At 40.5% G+C, this 19,137-nt stretch overlaps 1 protein-coding gene across 2 annotated transcripts in view; it reads left to right on the top strand.

Moving 5' to 3' along the window:
• LOC122489605 (patched domain-containing protein 4-like) overlaps nucleotides 1–19,137 on the top strand; it is a 66,476-nt gene that overhangs the window by 4,959 nt on the left and 42,380 nt on the right. Inside the window, exon 2 of one of the 2 annotated variants that reach the window (XM_043591622.1) lies at nucleotides 67–478. In XM_043591622.1, coding sequence (XP_043447557.1) covers nucleotides 67–478 — 412 coding nt within the window. Of the gene's footprint in view, nucleotides 1–52; nucleotides 479–19,137 lie in introns of those variants that run through there. The other variant, XM_043591621.1, reaches the window with a different exon arrangement.

Raw genomic sequence — 19,137 nt, 5'->3', positions numbered from 1 at the left:
GGGTGGGATGGGGGAGCGGGGGGGGGGGTGGCCCGGCGCTTACACATGTCACATGTGCTTTTTAAGACGGCCGGGAGCGCCTGCGAGCTGGATCTGGTGGAGGATGCTGCGGCAGGTGCTTCGCAGAGGGCTCCAGTCGTGCTGCCACAGGCTGGGCTTGTGCGTGAGCCGGCACCCGGTCTTTTTCCTCACCGTGCCCGCAGTCCTGACCATCACCTTCGGCCTCAGCGCGCTCAACCGCTTCCAGCCCGAGGGCGACCTGGAGCGCCTGGTCGCTCCCAGCCACAGCCTGGCCAAGATCGAGCGCAGCCTGGCCAGCAGCCTTTTCCCCCTGGACCAGTCCAAAAGCCAGCTCTATTCGGACTTACACACCCCTGGGAGGTATGGCAGGGTGATCCTCCTCTCCCCACCCGGGGACAATATTTTGCTCCAGGCTGAGGGGATCCTGCAGACCCACCGAGCCGTGCTGGAAATGAAGGTGAACCACAAGGGCTATAATTATACTTTTTCCCATCTGTGTGTGTTGAAAAATCAGGATAAGAAATGCGTGCTGGATGATATTATTTCAGTGCTAGAGGATCTCAGGCAGGCTGCCGTCTCCAATAAGACAACAGCCAGGGTGCAAGTGAGGTATCCCAGCACTAAATTAAAGGTACGCTCCTCCTGCATGCTTCTGCCAATTAAAGAGGCAGCACTTCATTTCTTGCCCTAAACAAGCAAAGAAAATGCAGAGGTCTCATCCTTAAGACTCAGAAGCTAATGCTTCTTTCATTTTGGGGGGGAGGGGGAAAGATGGGCAACTGAGTGAAGAAAACAGGCAATGAATGGTACGACTAGATATTAAGAAATTCAAAGCCAAACAAAACAAATGCCAAAAAATGAAAAAAAAAATGGAAAAAAAAAGTTGTTTCTGAGACCCTGCAATTACATCTTTGTTCAGGGTTAATAAATCAGTGAATGGAAGGGGGAGGGGGAATCCTAAACAATTTGGGGGATTTCTTTTCATTATGGGGCTCGATGTATTTCTTATTACTGATTACACATCCACCTGGTGCCATGTTCACCTACCTATTTACATCTTCAGCCTGGTTTGATTTTGACATGTAGCGATTTTGTGTTTTGGTGCCTTGTGAGTGTGTGTCTGGAAGCAGTGGATATGAATGTAGTAGGGATTTCAGGAATTATGTGTAAGTGTGTTAGCATAGCAAAAGAAGCAGAGACGTTCTATGTGTAAAAATGGGGAAGTGCAGGTAACAGATGTTCCCGTAGACTGAGTCCTGTTACCCTCCTTTCCCGTCACAATATCCAAACCAAACCAAGATGATAGCCCAATAGCAAAGAAAAAAGAAAAATTCCACAGTCAGCAGAAGTTGCAAAAAAAAAAAAAAAAAAAAGATTATTTCAGCATTAAACATATTATGCTGTTTGAACTCTCGATTCAAATTTTGTTGCTCAAATGAGATTTCTAAACTCATCCTACACTGTCAGGATTGAGCTGCTGCAGGCAATGAGGCATGCAGTCTCCAGGTGACTGAAGTTTCAGGGACAAATGTGACTTCCAAAAGAGTCACTGCACCATTTGTATGCTCGACCCTGTGTGTGCTCAGAACCTGCACAACGGAGAACTCCCAGGACAGGTGTTTCCCAAGAAAGAGGAATTTTCTTTCTTCTAACGTGTATAAGGCTATGTGTGTGCTTCCATGGAGATAATGGAATAGGAGGGACCTCGTTTGGGTAAATGGATGGCCGAATATCATTAATATTTCTCTTTATGTATTTGAGATAGTCAGCATCTATACACGATTTAAAAATAACTTTCTGCGGTTATTTTAGATACAAAGGCTCTTTATTGTGCATTGAATGAGAGTTTTGTGCGCTTAGAAACTAGGGATTCCTCAGGAAACCTCATAACCTGCCTCCTTTTAACACGTTGTCCTTGTTTAAATGCATCCAGAGGCTGACAGGGTTTCAGCTTTACAAAGCTGAGCAGTCCCTTGGGGTTTACTGAAACTAGACAGATGATTCATCAGCTTGAAATCTAGGTAGGGAAGGGCTTGCCTGCTTCACACTTATCGAAGGAAGCATGATGAATATATGTGGTTGGGCAACATGCTTTTTGTTACCCGAATCCTTTGCCATCAACATTATCACTTGCTACAGGAAAGGATGCAGTGGAGGGAGAGGTGATCTTCTAGCCTAATCTTTTAACTGAGTTCTTACCTATGCCGGACATCTGGTGTAAAAAGCCATTTGAAACTGTGTCATATTTAAGTTTCAATTTGTTTTCCCTGTGGAGGCAAGTTTGCAGATTATTAACGTGCCTTATTAATTGGGTCCCTTATTTCCTTTATTCAGCAGTACTCTCCAGGTGTAAGAGCGTTGGCCAATCAGCCACTGTCAATATTTTGTTTATCCGTCAAAATCATTATGACATTTACAGTATAAACCCCTGAGGTCTTTAATTCACTCATTTAATATTTAGCTGTGCTCCTGTGATTTGCTAGGGACTCTTGTAGGCACATGAGACAGAATTTGGGGTCAGAAAAACAAGGTTCTTATTCTCACAAGGCTTACAAGTAGTGTATGTCAGTATCCTCACCGAGAGTTGCCTGTGAGCAGGGATTCTGCAATCTTTGGGTTCCTCACTGAGCCAACACCATACTAGGCCTATCATTGGCGCTCCATCTAACTTTTTGGCTGATTGACTGGTGGATCTACATCTTGGTAGGAGTCAGTGTATAATCATGAAAGAATGGAATAATTGATTACAAAGGCCAGTGTAATAGTATTAATAGAATTATTCTATTAACCATAAGAAGAACAGGAAAATTACACCTTGGCTCTATAAACTGTAAAGCCCTATTCTGCTCCGTTCTAATGTCAACGCTTCCACACATGTGCTGGCTTGACTCTCACTGCATGGCATCAGTGGGAGTTGTAGAAGATAATGTTTGGGAAAACGCATCCTTTGAGTGTCTTCTGAGAGCAGTGGGTCCTCTCAAGCATCCGGATGCAATCTCACACATGCTAATGTAAGATAAAATATAATTTGTGGAGTACCGTGGAGAGCTCGAATCCTATCAAAGGGTCTCCAAGGATGTGTAGGTTAAGAGCTCCTTGTCACAGAGCAAAATGAGATGGCCTCTTGTTTTGATTACATGTTATTTGGAGATGATTTTGATTCACATGTGGCAGTGGTTCTCAAGAAGTGTCCCTGGGATGTTGATGCATGGTAAAGTTTGAGAACTTCTGGTGTATGCGATTTGAGGGGAAATTTTGTACTTACCTTTTATGGCCCTCTAATTCATTTTGCTTTCCTCTGTCATACTTGGGTCACCTCTCTTCCCAACTCAATATGGAAAATTTTCATGGTGGAAGATGCCATTGATAGGCAGGGAAGCAGGAGTTGTGGGAAAATGCAAAATAAATAACACTGGCTGGACAATTTGAGCAGGGATTGGCAATCTCTTGACACGGAAGAAGCAGCAGGTCAGTTCTCAGAGATAGTCTGAAGATGTAGAAACACCGATTGACAGAAAGAAGCGACCAGAAACAGTTCTGACCATTGGAAGGACATCTTCCAAATATCACGAAGACACCCAAGTAGTCCTGACCACAGAATGGTTTAGAACTTCTGATAAACACGATTATCTTGCCAAGGTGATCCAGAGAAGCAGAGACATGGAAAGTTGGCTGGTAACAGAATCTCAGATAAAGCTGGTATGAAAAAAGCAGGAGTCAGCTTAGAATACTATAGAAGAAATGAAACATACACATTTTCAAAAACTGTGTGGAAAAGGTGCCCAAATCTGCAATTCCTACACCTGCGTGATAGGAACTCTATAAGGGTGTCTCTAATTAAAATCTTTATATTATTATATCCATTATCATACTCCAGATGAGGCACAAAGTCATGTCTTATATTCCTTCTATGCTATTTACGTTCCCCCCAACCTAATTCAGTTCTTTATAGATAGTATTCACATCATTGATTAGTCTGTTGATTAATTTGTACATTTGTACTGTAATATCACAAAATTATCATCACTTTTCATACCTCTGTGGCATAATTTTATTTTTAAAGGTAGTCTCTACATTCTCCAGATTTCTATAAAGTGTTTTTGGCCCCAATAGTTTAGAGACCTTTTTTTTTCCCACCTAGTAAACTACATATTGTATAAGTTAATACAATGTGGCTAGACTGAATTTCTAAGTTAAATACATAACACATTGCCGAACCCAGTCTCTTGAATAAAATGAATCAGGTGCTCAAAATCCTTAAGCAAGGACCACTCTGGACTCCAAGATCTTTACTCTGGCCACAGTAAAATGCACAAGTAAAAAGAAGAAGCAGGCAAATGGGGTCCATAGCAAATGGTGAGAAAGAAATGAAGCAGATTTGATTCCCCTGCAGCCTGTCCTTCCCACTAAATTTCATTAATCCCACACCTATGAATAGATGTTGAACTGAAGTGTATGTGCTTCTATATACCATATTTAAGAACAGGAGCAAAGAAAGATCTTCCTGTTTCTTAATAAAGGACAGCACTTCTGTGGGGACATTTCCAGGTTTGGAAGATATTGCCATTGATTATTTCATTCCAGACTCAATGGAAGGGCAGCCTAAGCCAACATGGAAAGTGAGGACCAACATTATTTTAGAGATTTCCAAGAAAGTTTGGTTCTTCCAGACCTCTTTCCCTAATTTATTCTAAAATCTTGTAAGACATCCATGTCAGGATCTTCTCTCAGGATATTTTGATTTAAGCTTACCTTCCTGATTCTGTCTCTTGATGGGGGAAAACATTGCTACCTTACTGAATGTTCAGATTTATTGTGCTTTATACATAGCATATTATTGTTACAAGTTTGTGAGTCAAGGGAGTATTTTTATTCTCATTTTATAGGTAAGGAAGCTAACGACCAGGTTAAATGACTTGTACAAGGTCCCTGAGATAGTACACGTTGGAGCTGGGATTTGAATCCAGGTGTCCATACTGAATTCTTAATCACAATACTACATTAGGTCCCATCACGCTCTGCGCCATTCTTTGTAACAACAGGCCTTTGTACTAAGAAAAATCTCGTGCCATAATTCCCAAGTCATCTCATATCTGCGTTAAAAGACCACTACTGATCTTTCACAGTTGTCCGCTGGCTCACTCAGATCCACTAGTTCATAAGATGGGGAAAGGAAGCTTCACTTCTCTTATTCATCCATAAGGGAGTGAAACTTCCAGTCTGGGCAAACCCCTACTGTATGCTGACCGAGGAACCTGCTACAAATTGTTTAGCAAATGCCTCACTGGCCAATGATTTCATCTTTAATATCATTTCACATCAACTCAAAACAAACCATGGCGAGGCTCCATGATCAACTGCAAGTGGGAAACCTACAGTGTGGTCTACAGTTTTCAGACAGGGTATTTTGTCCCAGACAAGCTTGGGTGTTTTTGTCTTAAACTGGCATCAGGAAAAATAATTGATGATATAGGTTGGGATAAGACAATGGGGAGTAAATTGGGAAATGTTCAGGAGCTCTAAGTTCTAAGCCCAGTTCTTTAAAGATCAGTTGTGTGTTAATGGACAAATCCCATCACCAATCTGGACTTCAAGTTCTAGTATTCTGATGTAATGTTCCACTAGGTAGTAGATGACTATCGTTACGGTGGATTTGGGAATATATTCTAGAATATTTTTCCTATGGAATAAAGTAGATGTGTTTGGTTAGATCTGAACTATGCTGTTCAATAATGGTAATCACGGTTTCCTAATGAAGTTATTGTATATATATTTCCTAACCACTGAGTCAGGATAAGTTGGTTTATTAAATTTTTCTGACTGGTTTAAAAACTGTTCCTTGTACCCGGGGCACCTGGGTGCCTTAGTCAAGGTTGAGCGTCAGACGGTTGATCTCAGCTCAGGTCGTGATGTTACGGTTGGGGAGTTCGAGCCCCATATGGGCACTGTCAGTGCAGAGCCTGCTTGGGATTGTCTGTCTCTCTGTGCTCCTTCCCTGTTTGCAGTCTCTCTCTCTCTCTCTCAACAATAAATAAACTTAAAAAATAAAATAAAATATGGGGTGTCTGGGTGGCTCAGTCAGTTAAGCATCAGACTTTGGCTCAGGTCATGATCTCATGGTTCGTGGGTTTGAGCCCCATGTTGGGCTCTGTGCCGAGCTCAGAGCCTGGAGCCTGCTTCAAATTCTGTGTCTCCCTCTCTCTGTCCCTTTCCCACTCATGCTCTGTCTCTCTTTCTCTCTCTCTCTCAAAGACAAATAAACATTAAAAAACAAAATAAAACAAAACTGTTCTTCCATACAAAGAAGGCAAAGAGAGACCAAAGAAAGAAGCAGGCCACCCTAGATTGGTAGGTGTCAAGGTTTAATGAGCAAGAGAACTTCTATATGAGGCTTTTCCTGGGCAGCCACAAGATGAGTAGATCTCTATACGTGCTTGTGAGAATCTTTAAAGTCTGTATAGAAGCCTGTGTTCAGTTACATACACCGTCCAGATGGTCTCAACAACACATTGCTTTCTCAGGGCTGCATCCTTGAAAACATCTCTCACTGTGAGAATAATGGACAGTATGTATATTTCAAGGCCAGGGGAAGAGGTCAGGAGCCTCTGATTACCCAGGTCAAGCTTATGGGTCAATCAGAGGTCATGTCCTCTTAATGACCTCCTCCAACACTGAGCATCCAAATGGGCAAAAGGCTTGCTTGATGGGGGAGCTATCTCCTTCTCCTTGGCTTCAACAAAGACCTATTTTTAACTAAAGTAAATAATTTTCATAATTTTATTTATACTCTCTTCATGTTTGAAATTCAAGGATTAAGGGATGGTTTAAAAAAAAAAAAGGAACAGAAATGGTTCTCTCCATTCTTCTTTTCTTACTCTCAGTTGATCTGCTGGTGTTTCCCTCCGTGGTGCAGGACCACCAAGAGCTTGGGGTAAGGGTGGAGAAAAGAAGTCAAAGAGACACAACATGGTGGGAGTGCAGGAAGAACTAAGGCCACTCCCCCCTCCAAAAGAAACCACTCCTTTGCCTCTCATGCCACTTTAAGCAATGATAAGCTCTAACAGTTATTTTCTCAGCCTTTTCTATTATAGACATTATTTAACTGAAACAAGCTATTATATTTTGCGTTTCAAAATACATTGTGTTTGGAGAGTATTTTCCATTTTAACCCAATAGCTGTTACATCATTATTGGACCACATTGCTTTTAATTCAATTTTAGAGTGATCAGCATATGTTCAAGCCTATTCTAGATACTTCCAAGCACTTCTGTATGTGCTTGGTATAAATATTTTTAAAAAAGGAGTCTGGAAATTCCTAGACTCTAGATTTGTGTAAGACGGCTCTAGATTGAACAGCAAGTCTGTTTCTTCCCTGAGTCAAACAGATCACCTTGGGGCCCCCTCCCCAGGGTGGAATCCTGGGAGTAACTCATTTCTCTGGATTGTTTCTGCCCCTGTGCTGGTCGATAGGGTTACATTTATCCCAGCCCTGGCACGCAGAAACGTTTAGGCAATGCTTCTGGTTAAAAAGGGTGCCAAGTTGCATTGTAAATAACAAAATCAATTTCATTTTGTTTTCTAAGACCTTGTTCCCTAAAGTGTTACATATGGACAGGCAGCATCAGTATCACCTGGGACATTATTAGAAATGCAAATTCCTGCATCTCACCTGACAGGAGTCTGCATTTTAACAAAGCCCCTAGGTGATTCATGCATTTGAGCATTTGAAAAGCTCCGGTCTAAGACACAAGGTGGACCTCTGCGTTCCTCATTCATGGCTGAGCTTGAAATAACGTGTCAATTCAGACCAAGAACACCCTAAGAAAATTGAGTAGTTGAGCCTATAGCCATATCATTCAGGCACGTGATAGAGATGTTGAGGAAATGCCTGGAGAATTAGCAAGCAGCTCTTCCGCATGGAGAAACCCTCATCCGTATCAGCTGTCGTTGGGAACTGTCACCTGGTTAAGCTTAAAGCTGATTACTGTCGTTCAATATTTTCCAAAAATGTTGAAATTAAATCTAACCATCTCTTTAAGAAAAAAACATCAGCAGCATTTTTCTCAAGGCCCTTTGCAGTTTTTTTTTTTTCACGAGAGTGGCAACATTAAGGCCTAGTTAGCCTAATTATGTTAATATAATATGAGAACACAAGGTATAGGAACTATCCATAGGAGCAAGAGTATTTGGGAAAATGAGACACGAAATTACAGTGGGGCGTATTTTTAAAGTGACGTTGCAATCCATGCTTTTCTCACGATTATTATGGCAGAGCCATTCACTGAAATCAAGGCTTATTCTCTGTCATTCAGAGAAATTCGGGACCTCTGAAAGGTACCTGATGAGCAGCACTCAGAATGAATGGACTCTGTTTAGTTATAGGATTTGTGTTAGAACAGCCAATGTTTTCCCTCCAGAGCTACCCTGCCAATACGGGGAGGGCTCACGTGGGCCACTCTGACTTTCCTCTGCTGCCTCAAAGGCTGAAGGCAGAGTACTTACTGGCTCTGGATTCTGGAAAGTGGTTGTACATACACAGGGTTCTCATAGCCTCAGGAGGTCCTGAATGTTTGTGGCAGGTGGAGGCTTGCCTGGATGGATCAGGTTCAGCCTCAAAGTTTACACTTCTTTTGAATCTTCAAGTCTGTTCTTTCACCTCACCAGGTTTCTTAATTACCTGGAGGGAGAGTGTATTCTTTTTTTTTTAAGTTTATTTATTTATTTTGAGAGAGACAGCACGAGCAGGGAGCAGGGAGAGGCAGAGAGAGAGAGAGAGAGAGAGAGAGAGAGAGAGAGAGAATCCCAAGCAGGCTCCACACTGTCAGAGTGGAGCCAGATGCAGGGCTCCAACTCACAAACTGTGAGATCATGACGTGAGCCAAAACAAAGAACTGGACACTTAACCAACTGAGCCACTCAGGCGCCCCCAAGAGTATTCAGTTCTGATTGGCACAATAGTTCACGCTAATGTGGGGAAGGTGCACATTTGATTTGAAAGTCATTCCTGTGCACACTCATCTAGGTAACGATTGTGTCGACTCTGTGCCAGGCTCCATCTTGGTCCCTGGCAATTCCATGAGGTACAAAACAGATGTGCATTTGCCCTCCAGGTGCTTAAGCCTGGCAAAAAAGGCAAAAATCACACGAATTCACATCTACAGATTATCATGGAAGAAAAATGGCACTGTGAGAGTGGAATACCAAGTCTTGGGGTGTTGGATACTGCTGCCTTCTGAGGAGGTGACTATGAGCTGAGATCTAAGGGGTGAGGAGGTTAACGTGCATGGCTTGGATGGTAGACACAAGAGAACAAAGGGGACGACAGGCACCTTAGAAGCATTGGATAAGAGCCACCGCGGGGGAAGGTACGGTGACGATGGGAAGGGACATTGTAAGAGTTTCTTGAGCATTGATGTAACACAAGTCAGATCCAGGTCTATGGATCTAGATTATCTGGGTGTAGATCTTTGCTCTGCCCTGTTAGTTGTATGACTTTGTACAAATGTTGTAACCTCTTCAGAACTCAGCTCCCTCCTCATAGTCCCTACCTCATAGCACTGAGTAGACTAAATGAGTTCATGATACCTAAAAGCAGTGCTTCTCAAGCTCTAATTGTTACCTCAAGCTCTAAATGTTACCTGGGGATATTTTCAAAAATACAGATTCAGTTCCAGGAGGTCTGGTGTGGATGAAAGTCTGCATTTCTAGCAAATGATGCCGATGCCACTGATCCATGAACCCCACTGTGAGCAAGAGCCGTATACGGCATTAGAACAGCACCAGGTTCATTGTAAATTCTTAACAGCTGCTAGGGGCTTAACTCCATGAGCACTGATACTCTGCCCTTAGCCAGATTAGGTGAAAAGCCCTTTTTGTTTCAACCCTCAAAGCTGAAAATCTTTCTGTCATATGGTCGTCATCCTTATTTCCTTAGTAAGTGCAGATCCCTCTGTTTTTTGCACTAAAGACCTTAAGCTGCCTCCAGGGTTATCATTCTGACCTCTCTTTGCTAAGGATAGTAAAGAGCAGATAAGGAAAATGTGGGACCTTGGTTCTCTGCGTTCACTGGGTTTGGAAGTATCTCAGAGGTTACATTTTTGTGATGTTCTTGGCAGAGCTAGCCTTGACCACTTTCTCCCTGCTAGGTGTTTGTGACATTTTCGTTCTCCTTCTGTGTCTCTGATGGTTCTCTACTTCTTACTGGCTCCCTCTTCTTACTGTTCCCACTTTTATAATGGCCCCCCATAAAACACTCTTTTTCGTTGTCTTTTCTCTCCATATTCTCTCTCATTCAAGCCCAATATCTATTTTCTTCCACTGTCTATGACTGTTGAATAGCACCTTTATGCTGCCATTTACTCAGGCTCCGAATCTCAGTCACCTGTAATTAAGTCTTTCTCCCCCTGCCCCCAACCAGCCAAGACATATACATAGTAATAGCTAATTAACTGTTAGGTCCTGATCATTCCACCGCAGAAGTCCTGCTAGCATGGTCCTTGGACCAACGGCACCCACACCACCTAGGAACTTGTTCAAGATGCAAATTCTCAGACCTCATTCCAGATCTGCCGTAACTCTGGCAATGGTGCCCAACAAGCCCTTTGGTGACTCTGATTCCTACGGAAGTGAGAGAACTCCTGCTCTGCAATAGTGGTGATCGGTCTTGGCTGAGTGTTAGAATCACGAGCGGAGATTTGACAATACTGATGTGGGGGTCTCATCTCCAGAGATTTTGATTTAATTAGTCTCGAAGTGGCATGGGCATTGGGAATTTAAAACAAAAAACAAAAAACTCCCCATGTGGAGCTCTGCACTGATGGAGCAGAGCCTGCCTGGGAGTCTGTCTTTCCCTCTCTCTCTGCCCTCCCTCACTCATGCTTTCTCTCTCTCTCAAAGTAAATAAGTCTCATAAATGAACTTAAAAATAATAAAGAGACAAAAGGCCATCAGAAGAGGGAAAGAGAGCCATTTTCCCCACCTATATATAGCACACATGTGACTTTAGCTCACGAGAGACTGCAGGAGGCATGGTATGGCTTGGGCACAAGGTAGGGCTGTCAGATTTAGCAAGTAAAAATACGAGGCACCAAGTTAAGTTTGAATTTTGGATAAACAAAGGATAATTTTTTAGTAGAAATGCATCCTATATGTTGCATTCTTTACTTATCTGAAATTCAGATTTAACTAGGTGCCACGTATTTTATATGGCAACCTAGCAGTAAGAGAATTCACAGAATCACATCTGAAGACCACAGCACCAACTTCAGAGAGTCAGGACCAGTGCCAGTGCTAGCTCACGTTAATGGCAATCAACCAGGGGACTGGAGAGGAAGACCATGGAAAGTGTTTTGGGAAATAATAAAGAGAGCAGAAAGATTCCCAGAAATGTAAGGGTAAAAGTTTTCAGGGGCCAGAGTTCCCATCTTAAATTTTTTTTTTTAACGTTTATTTATTTTTGAGACAGAGAGACAGAGCGTGAATGAGGGAGGGTCAGAGAGAGGGAGACACAGAATCCGAAACAGTCTCCAGGCTCCGAGCTGTCAGCACAGAGCCCGACGCGGGGCTCAAACTCACGGACCATGAGATCGTGACTTGAGCCGAAGTCGGACGCCCAACCGACTGAGCCACCCAGGCACCCCCAGAGTTCCCATCTTAAAGTGAAGATACAAGCAAGTGAAATTTAAGCTCTTGTACTACAACCTTATTTGTATATTCCGTCCATAGGAAACCCAAGTACTGTTTTAATAGTTCCAAGTGTTTATTTGCTAGTGAAATGAAAATTGAATGAGGAAAAGAAACTTATCCAAAGAGTCTACAAGCTAAAGATTCCATTCAGTAGTCTTTTGTTTTATATTTTAAGATGAAAAATACTTATGCACAAGAAAAAATTTTAATGAAAGAAAATAGATGATGGATGTAAATTAGTGAAAATCTGTTGCATGGGAATATTAGCAAACCAAAATATGAACTCCTAGACAGGATAGGTTACCCTTCCATGTATGAAATGTTGCATTAGAAACCGAGATGAAGCATGTTATTAAACATGCGTATAACAGCACAAAGGAGTGTATGTGCTATTTAGAATCTGTCTTATTCTCCTTCAAGATTATAAGACTTTTAAGGGCAGGGATCATATCTGATTCACACTTCTAGCTTAAAAGAAATGTGAGAAAATTCTAGTTTTTCATTTCTCTCTTCCCAGGAACCAGATCTTCCTGCACAGTGCAGTTTGTGGGATAATCTCTTTAGGGCAAATTGCTGGGGGGAGGAGGCAGAGCCTGAGTAATGGAGCATGAGGACAGGGATGGTGGGGCACCAGTAAGTGTCCCCAGAGACAGACACGCACCCTGCTGGAGCTCCCAGGGCCCTGAGAAGCCCAGGGTCTGAACTAGTTTAATGACCCCTTTTCATAGATAGAGCATATCTCTCTAAGGGAATGGCACATAAAACTGGTATTAGCAACTTAACGTTTATTATCATCTCATTCTTTCCAGCCATTTTTTACCTTGGGGATTATTTTTAAGGAACTGGATCCTTTCTAGGCTGAGAAACTTTAGACTTTTTTTTTTATTAACTAATCACATCTTATCAGTATGTTACTAATCACATCTTAACTTACTAAACAATATCCAAGTTTATATTTCTAGTTAACTTCTCTCAAAAAGTTTTTTTTAATCAAAAAAAATTTTTTTAATGTTTATTTATTTTTTGAGAGGGAGAGAGAGACAATGTGAGGAGGGAAGGGGCAGAGAGAGAGGGAAACACAGAATCCAAAACAGACTCCAGACTCAACACGGGGCTTGAACCCATGAACTGTGAGATCATGACCTGAGCAAAGTCTGACACTCAACTGACTGATCCACCCAGATGCCCCTCAAAAAGTTATTTATTAATTTGATGTTATCCTCCTTGACTTTTTCATGATAGAAGAATATTTCATTAATTGATAACTAAACTGATAAGAGATTCTCACTTTTCATCTTTCCCTCAACTTAGTATCCAGAAAACTTACTGATGATGTTAAACATATAAGCATGGACAATCCAGTCCATTTAACCTAAAGTAACAAATGTTTTTATTGAGGTGGGAGGTAGGGGTCTTATTGATTGAGTCTCTCTTTTAAAAATTTTTTTTTTAATTTTTTTTTTCAACGTTTATTTTTTTGGGACAGAGAGAGACAGAGCATGAACGGGGGAGGGGCAGAGAGAGAGAGGGAGACACAGAATCGGAAACAGGCTCCAGGCTCCGAGCCATCAGCCCAGAGCCTGACGCGGGGCTCGAACTCACGGACCGCGAGATCGTGACCTGGCTGAAGTCGGACGCTTAACCGACTGCGCCACCCAGGCGCCCCTCTTTTAAAATTTTTAAATAATGATGAAGAGGGTAATAAAAAAGAAACTGACAAACCTTTGAATCCGATCTTGTCATTTACTAGCTCTATGACTCAGACATGCTACTTAATGTCTTTGTCCTTCAATTTTTCTGTTAAAAATCGTATTATTAATATCCTTTCTGTAGAGTTTCAAAATTTCTGGCACCTGGTAGTTTCTTAATAAATTATAGGTATTTTTTAATATAAATCAACATTATAACAACACCAAGGAAAGATTAGGAAACCAAATGAAAAATCTCTCACAATCCCACTCACCAATTCTATACACAATTTATTTCTAGTCTTTAACTATAAAATACACAGTTGCCATATATGGTATATGTCTTTTTTGATTCTATTTATTTTCATTTTTTCACAAGCATTTTCATAATTATAATTTTATCGGTTTTTCAAAAGTCTGGCAAGTGACTGCGACATAATTTACTTAATTGTTCATTTATTGTTATCTTTAGAGTACTTCTGGGGCAGAGTTTTTGGAACTGATTTTTACTATCTTTAATAGGCTTAAGGAAGAAAGCAAAATATTCTGGCTTGTCAATAGAAGCTATAGGAAAAGAGCATTTTCTTCCATGATTTAAGATGTCTCTTTTGTAAGTATATGCACTTACAAAAACAAGATACAAATATAGGTCAACAAGTTCCAGGGGAGGAGGTGTCCAAGAAAAACCCTGGATGAAAATTAGAAGGACCAGATTTATTTGTAGACCAACTCCAAAATGCTGTGAATACTTTGTTAAGGACCATATCCAAGATTAAGCTTCTAAGAGTACCTTGTGGCTTATCCTATTATGAAGTAATTGTTACAGCTTTTCACTTGCTATAGCTCAGTGATTCTCCAAAGAAACAATTCAGGAACTTTCCAATTTTATGGTGCCATGGGCCCCTCCCCAGACCACTGAATTTGAATCTCTGGGGAAAGGGCCCAAGCATTGGTATTTTCAAAGGTTTGTATGAATGAATGCAGGGATAACCAAATTGAGAAACACTGAGGGACCTTAGACCAGAAGATCCCACCATCCTATCCAGCAATTTTGCAACGGATGAGAGGATAAGGGGGAAATGCTATTTCCCCTGAGCCTCAGCCTCTGAGGTCCCAAAGAAGAGAGCATTTGCCTTGACAGCAACAATCACACCATTTCCCCACCAGGTAAATTACCTCCATGGGAGCTCTTTAGCTAAATAAACAACTTCATCCTCTCCTATAATTCCTTAGCCTGGTATTGACTGGCCAGAAGTATGATGTCTTAATCAATTTGTTATATTCCAAAGATGTCTTGGATTACTCGTCATTGGGAAAATATATCCCCGGACACTTCAAAAGGCACGTTTACTTAGTACATTTCTGTAAGGAGATTAATAAAGAAAACCTGGAGGCACGTGAAAAATATTGTTATGGTGATACAGCCAAAGGTAATAAATCTTGACAGCTCAAAGAAGTATAATACCAGGACTTGAAATAGACCTTCACTTTTATTAAGTTGTTATTAACTCCTTAATTTTCACCAAGATAACCTAAATACCTTCATATCCTGAGGTGGTCACGGTTTGCTACTGTGCAACCAATTCATTAATGCTATCCATCGTTAGTCCGTCCATTTGATAAGTGCAGAGAAAGAAGTAAAGGATACGTGTTGAATGAATGAAAGATCAAGCGACTTCGTGATCTTTTTAATTGTCACATATTGAGAATTAAAAACATGATATTAAGGAATTTCAAAATATTCCCAGTCTTAGCTTGCCAAACTTTACTTAATCTTCAGCTAAATACACCCCATGTCTTGTACCTTTTCACCTGTGGAAATAATATTATGCTTCCTTTTGAGACATAAGAGTTCTGGGAAGGTCAACTACTAGTTTTAGTAAGCTTGAGACTTCTAATTCATTCATAAACAGATCCTGGCTTCCCCAGATCAGTGTGGCAAATCAATTCAGATTAAAACAGTATTAACACCATGTCTAATTAAAGGAAAAGTACGTTCATTAAAGTGCAATGAATATTTAAAGTAGTTCCAACTACATAGGAGCTGTAACAATTTAAGTGCCCTTCTTGGGTCAGTAGAGAGCTTTTCCATTAGCATCCTAGCGGATTCACAAATCATATACTCCCTCGCTTATTGTGTTTAAATGGCAATTATAAATCACCTGATAGAATGAGATAAAAGGATGTCTTCCTAGTCCACATGAATGATAGGATGTGTGCCCCCGGCCACTGAAAACTTGAAATTATGTATCACAAAAAGGAAGTTATCCCATTTGGTATCCCACTCTCTTCTTATGTTTTGCAGGGGCGTATAAGATAGGGATTTGGTTCCTCTTTTATTTACTGTTCTAAATACTATTCAGTAGTTGTGCCATGTGCGCCTTAAAGGGGTCTAACGTAAGTATCGTTTTGTGCATAAATGTTCATAAGCCTTCATTAAGAGAAATTTTGGCAGGTTATCTAATCTACAAGTATCAGGAAGCCTTGTTTATACATTCTTTCAGTAACCTATTCGCTATTTAATGTCTCTCTTGAAGAAAATTATTCCTCACATTGATTTAGAATAGGTGTTTCTATTTGTTCTTTCTTCAGTGAAGAAGGAGAACCCTGGTCATTATAATGTATATTTTGGAACCATCTTCTACCTGCGACCTTGGAAATGGTCATTATATTCTGTTGGTCTTTTCCTCTCTGGCTCCATAATCTCTTATTGTAAACCTCATTCTTTACCTCACAGCCTTTTGCTTTCAGCAGGCTTTTAAGTTTGGGAAATTGACGTGTGTCCTGGGTCTTAAACACATGTGTTGCATTCTTTATAAAGATATGCAAGCATCTTCCATGCTCCAAACTCCCTACTCTGTGTATCTGCCTTATCCCAATGAATAGCCTTTCTCAATAGAGATATATTCCATGCTTACATTGATTCAGACACGGCGCTAGCCTGGGAGTTACAGAGATAAGTACAGATCCTCTTTTCCAGAAACCTAGTCTAGTGAAGAAGGAAAACAACTAAATGGGAAGCAATCAGTAAAGTGTGGTAACTTGAATCTTAAAGGTGAGTCCAAAATGATTCAGAGCTTTGAATAAGCCAGTATTGGTGCTATATCAGATTCAGCCTCCTCAGGGGTTCTATTAAAAAAAAAAAAAATTACTCTTTGCTGGTGGGAGAAGTCTTTCAGAGATGCTTATTTCACTTGGTAATAAATGTTTTCTTTTCAAAATGTATTCATTAAAATCGAGGTCAATGGAAAGCTGCTCTCTATAAGCAAGGAAATATTTTGCTACGATCAGTTATTCTGAAGGTTATGAAGTCAGCATAAAATCCCAATAATGTTATAGACTTAAAAAATGAATACCAAGCAGGAAAATTTTATGGGTATGGACCAAGAAATATCAAGATGAAAAAGCATGAGGGTTATTAATCATCCACAAGACCTGGCCAGAAGATTGTTGGATAGTGGAACTTTCCATGACCCCAAAAATCATCCCACCCTGAGGTCTTTCCTCCCTGATGTATAGTAATGGTTAAGATAATCATGAGATTATTTAACCAGCAAAAATGAAGCATGGACACAAGTACAAGGCATCTTTCATAAATCGTAAAGCAACGGCCACTAAGATGTTGAAATTGTGAAGCAACCACAGCTAAAATGCTGAGCATTTTTACTGATTACAAAGAATAAAGGGTTAATTCCTACTTTCGTTTTGAGTAATATCTGGTTTAACAAATGTCGCCGACTTAGTGACCACTTGGGTGGTAAATCAGCATTTTTGTTCCCATTAAACAAATTAGTCACTTTTATATCTAAGAAAAGGTCACATTAAATCTTTTCAGAACAGAATGGGTAAACATAATCTTCAAAAGATATCTCACATTTTGACTGATTGAAAGATGCTCAATGTATGCTTCTGAGAGTTACAGTGTATATAGAAATTACAGGATGCCAAAAATCCTTGTTGAGAAACATAAAATAGAAATGGGCCTTTTTCTTTTCTCATAGGATTCTTTGTATTAGTAAAGTGAAGTGCAACATTAAATAATTACCCAGTGATGGGGTGCCTGGGTGGCTCAGTCGGTTGAGTGTCTGACTGGCTCAGGTCATGATCTTGCAGTCTCTGAGTTCGAGCCCCCCATCGGGCTCTGTGCTGACTGACAGCTCGGAGCCTGAAGCCTGCTTCGGACTCTGTGTCTCCCTCTCTCTCTGCTTCTCCCCTCCTCACACTCTGTCTCTCTCTCAAAATAATAAATACATGAAAAAAAAAATTACCCACTGAATTCAGTCTTCACGAATAGAAAAACCAGTGAGTTGTATCTGACGGTCCTAGAGCAACACTTTGATTTTTCCTTTATTTAATTCAGTAATTAATTCAGTAATTCAGTAATTATTTCTTGGTTTTGATTGTTGTTCTTTGTTTTAATTTGGAGATAGTAAGACTGCGGGTCAAGAAGTCTCTTTCATCTCTGGAGAACTGAATTCTTTGGAGGCAAGGATAGCCCAGGGCGTATCTGATGTAGATCCACGGGAGCAGTTCTACCAAATAGGGTGTTGTGCACTGACATAGACTGAGTAATTGTCAAAGTCCAGTAAGACTGGATTGGAGCCAGTATTCTTACCGCAGTACCTACATTCTTACTTCTAAACCATTGACTACACATTGGCCACACAGGTTCTTCAGTCTTTAGTTTGGTTGTACATAATATTTCCAAAGTTATTCCTGATGGTTTTCATGGGAAACTCAAGATTAAAAGTGGAAAAGGTTTCACTGTATCATCAAATTCACCCTCACCCAGAACTAATAAAAGTATATTCCCTACAGCATTTTTTTCCAAAGCAATTTAGGCAGTTTTATTAAGTTCAATTTATGTGCACCTCACTTAATTGATCGAATTTCTGCCACTTTTCTTGGAATACTCCTCTAAAGCCCTAATAAACCTGACTAATATCGTGACACTTCTCTATTAGAAAACTATTTCTCTTTATTATGATATTTCATTATTCCTTTTTCTATTAACATAGAATGACCCTAAATAATTCTTCTTTTTCTAATAAGTCATGCTGATGCCTAGTTTTTATGAAGACCAGAAATCAAAGTCCATATCCTGGCATTGTGGAATAGGAACCATTGAAAATAGAAATATATTTGATGTAACTTTAAAATGATCTCTTCCTGCCCCAATTTAGACTGGGGAAAACTGGCAGTCAAAGTCCTTCTACTTTTATTTAATAACTACCACTCTGAGGGGCCTCAGACTATGCGAAGAGATTGAATATTGATTATCATCTAATGTTTATTTATGTATTTTGAGAGACAGAGAGAGAACCATTGGGGGAGGGGTAGAGAGAGGAGGTCAGAGGCTCTGAAGCAGGCTCTGGGCTGACAGCAGCAATCCCTATGTATGGATCGAACTCCTGAATACGTGAGATCATGACCTGAGCCCAAGTTGGACGCTTAACCAACTAAGCCACCCAGTGGCTCATATAATGAGTAAAGGATTCTATCATCATATAATAAATAAAGGGTTATGGAATTCTCACTGTGTGCAAGCTGGTAATAGATTTTGTGTTTCTGATGCAGCAGAAACACTATCCCTTGCCAGTAAGGAATTTACACTTTAGTTGACTTGGTTGGATAAGTTCACAACACAGTTGTCTTGTCATGTACATACAGTAAATGCATGAGGCAGTAAATGCCCAATGAGGTAGGCAGACAATACTTGCTATAGAAAGGAGTTCAAGGAAT

The sequence above is a fragment of the Prionailurus bengalensis genome, chromosome B2 (assembly GCF_016509475.1).
Source record: "Prionailurus bengalensis isolate Pbe53 chromosome B2, Fcat_Pben_1.1_paternal_pri, whole genome shotgun sequence".
Lineage (NCBI taxonomy): Eukaryota > Metazoa > Chordata > Mammalia > Carnivora > Felidae > Prionailurus > Prionailurus bengalensis.
This window is presented reverse-complemented; position numbering and strand designations above follow the sequence as displayed.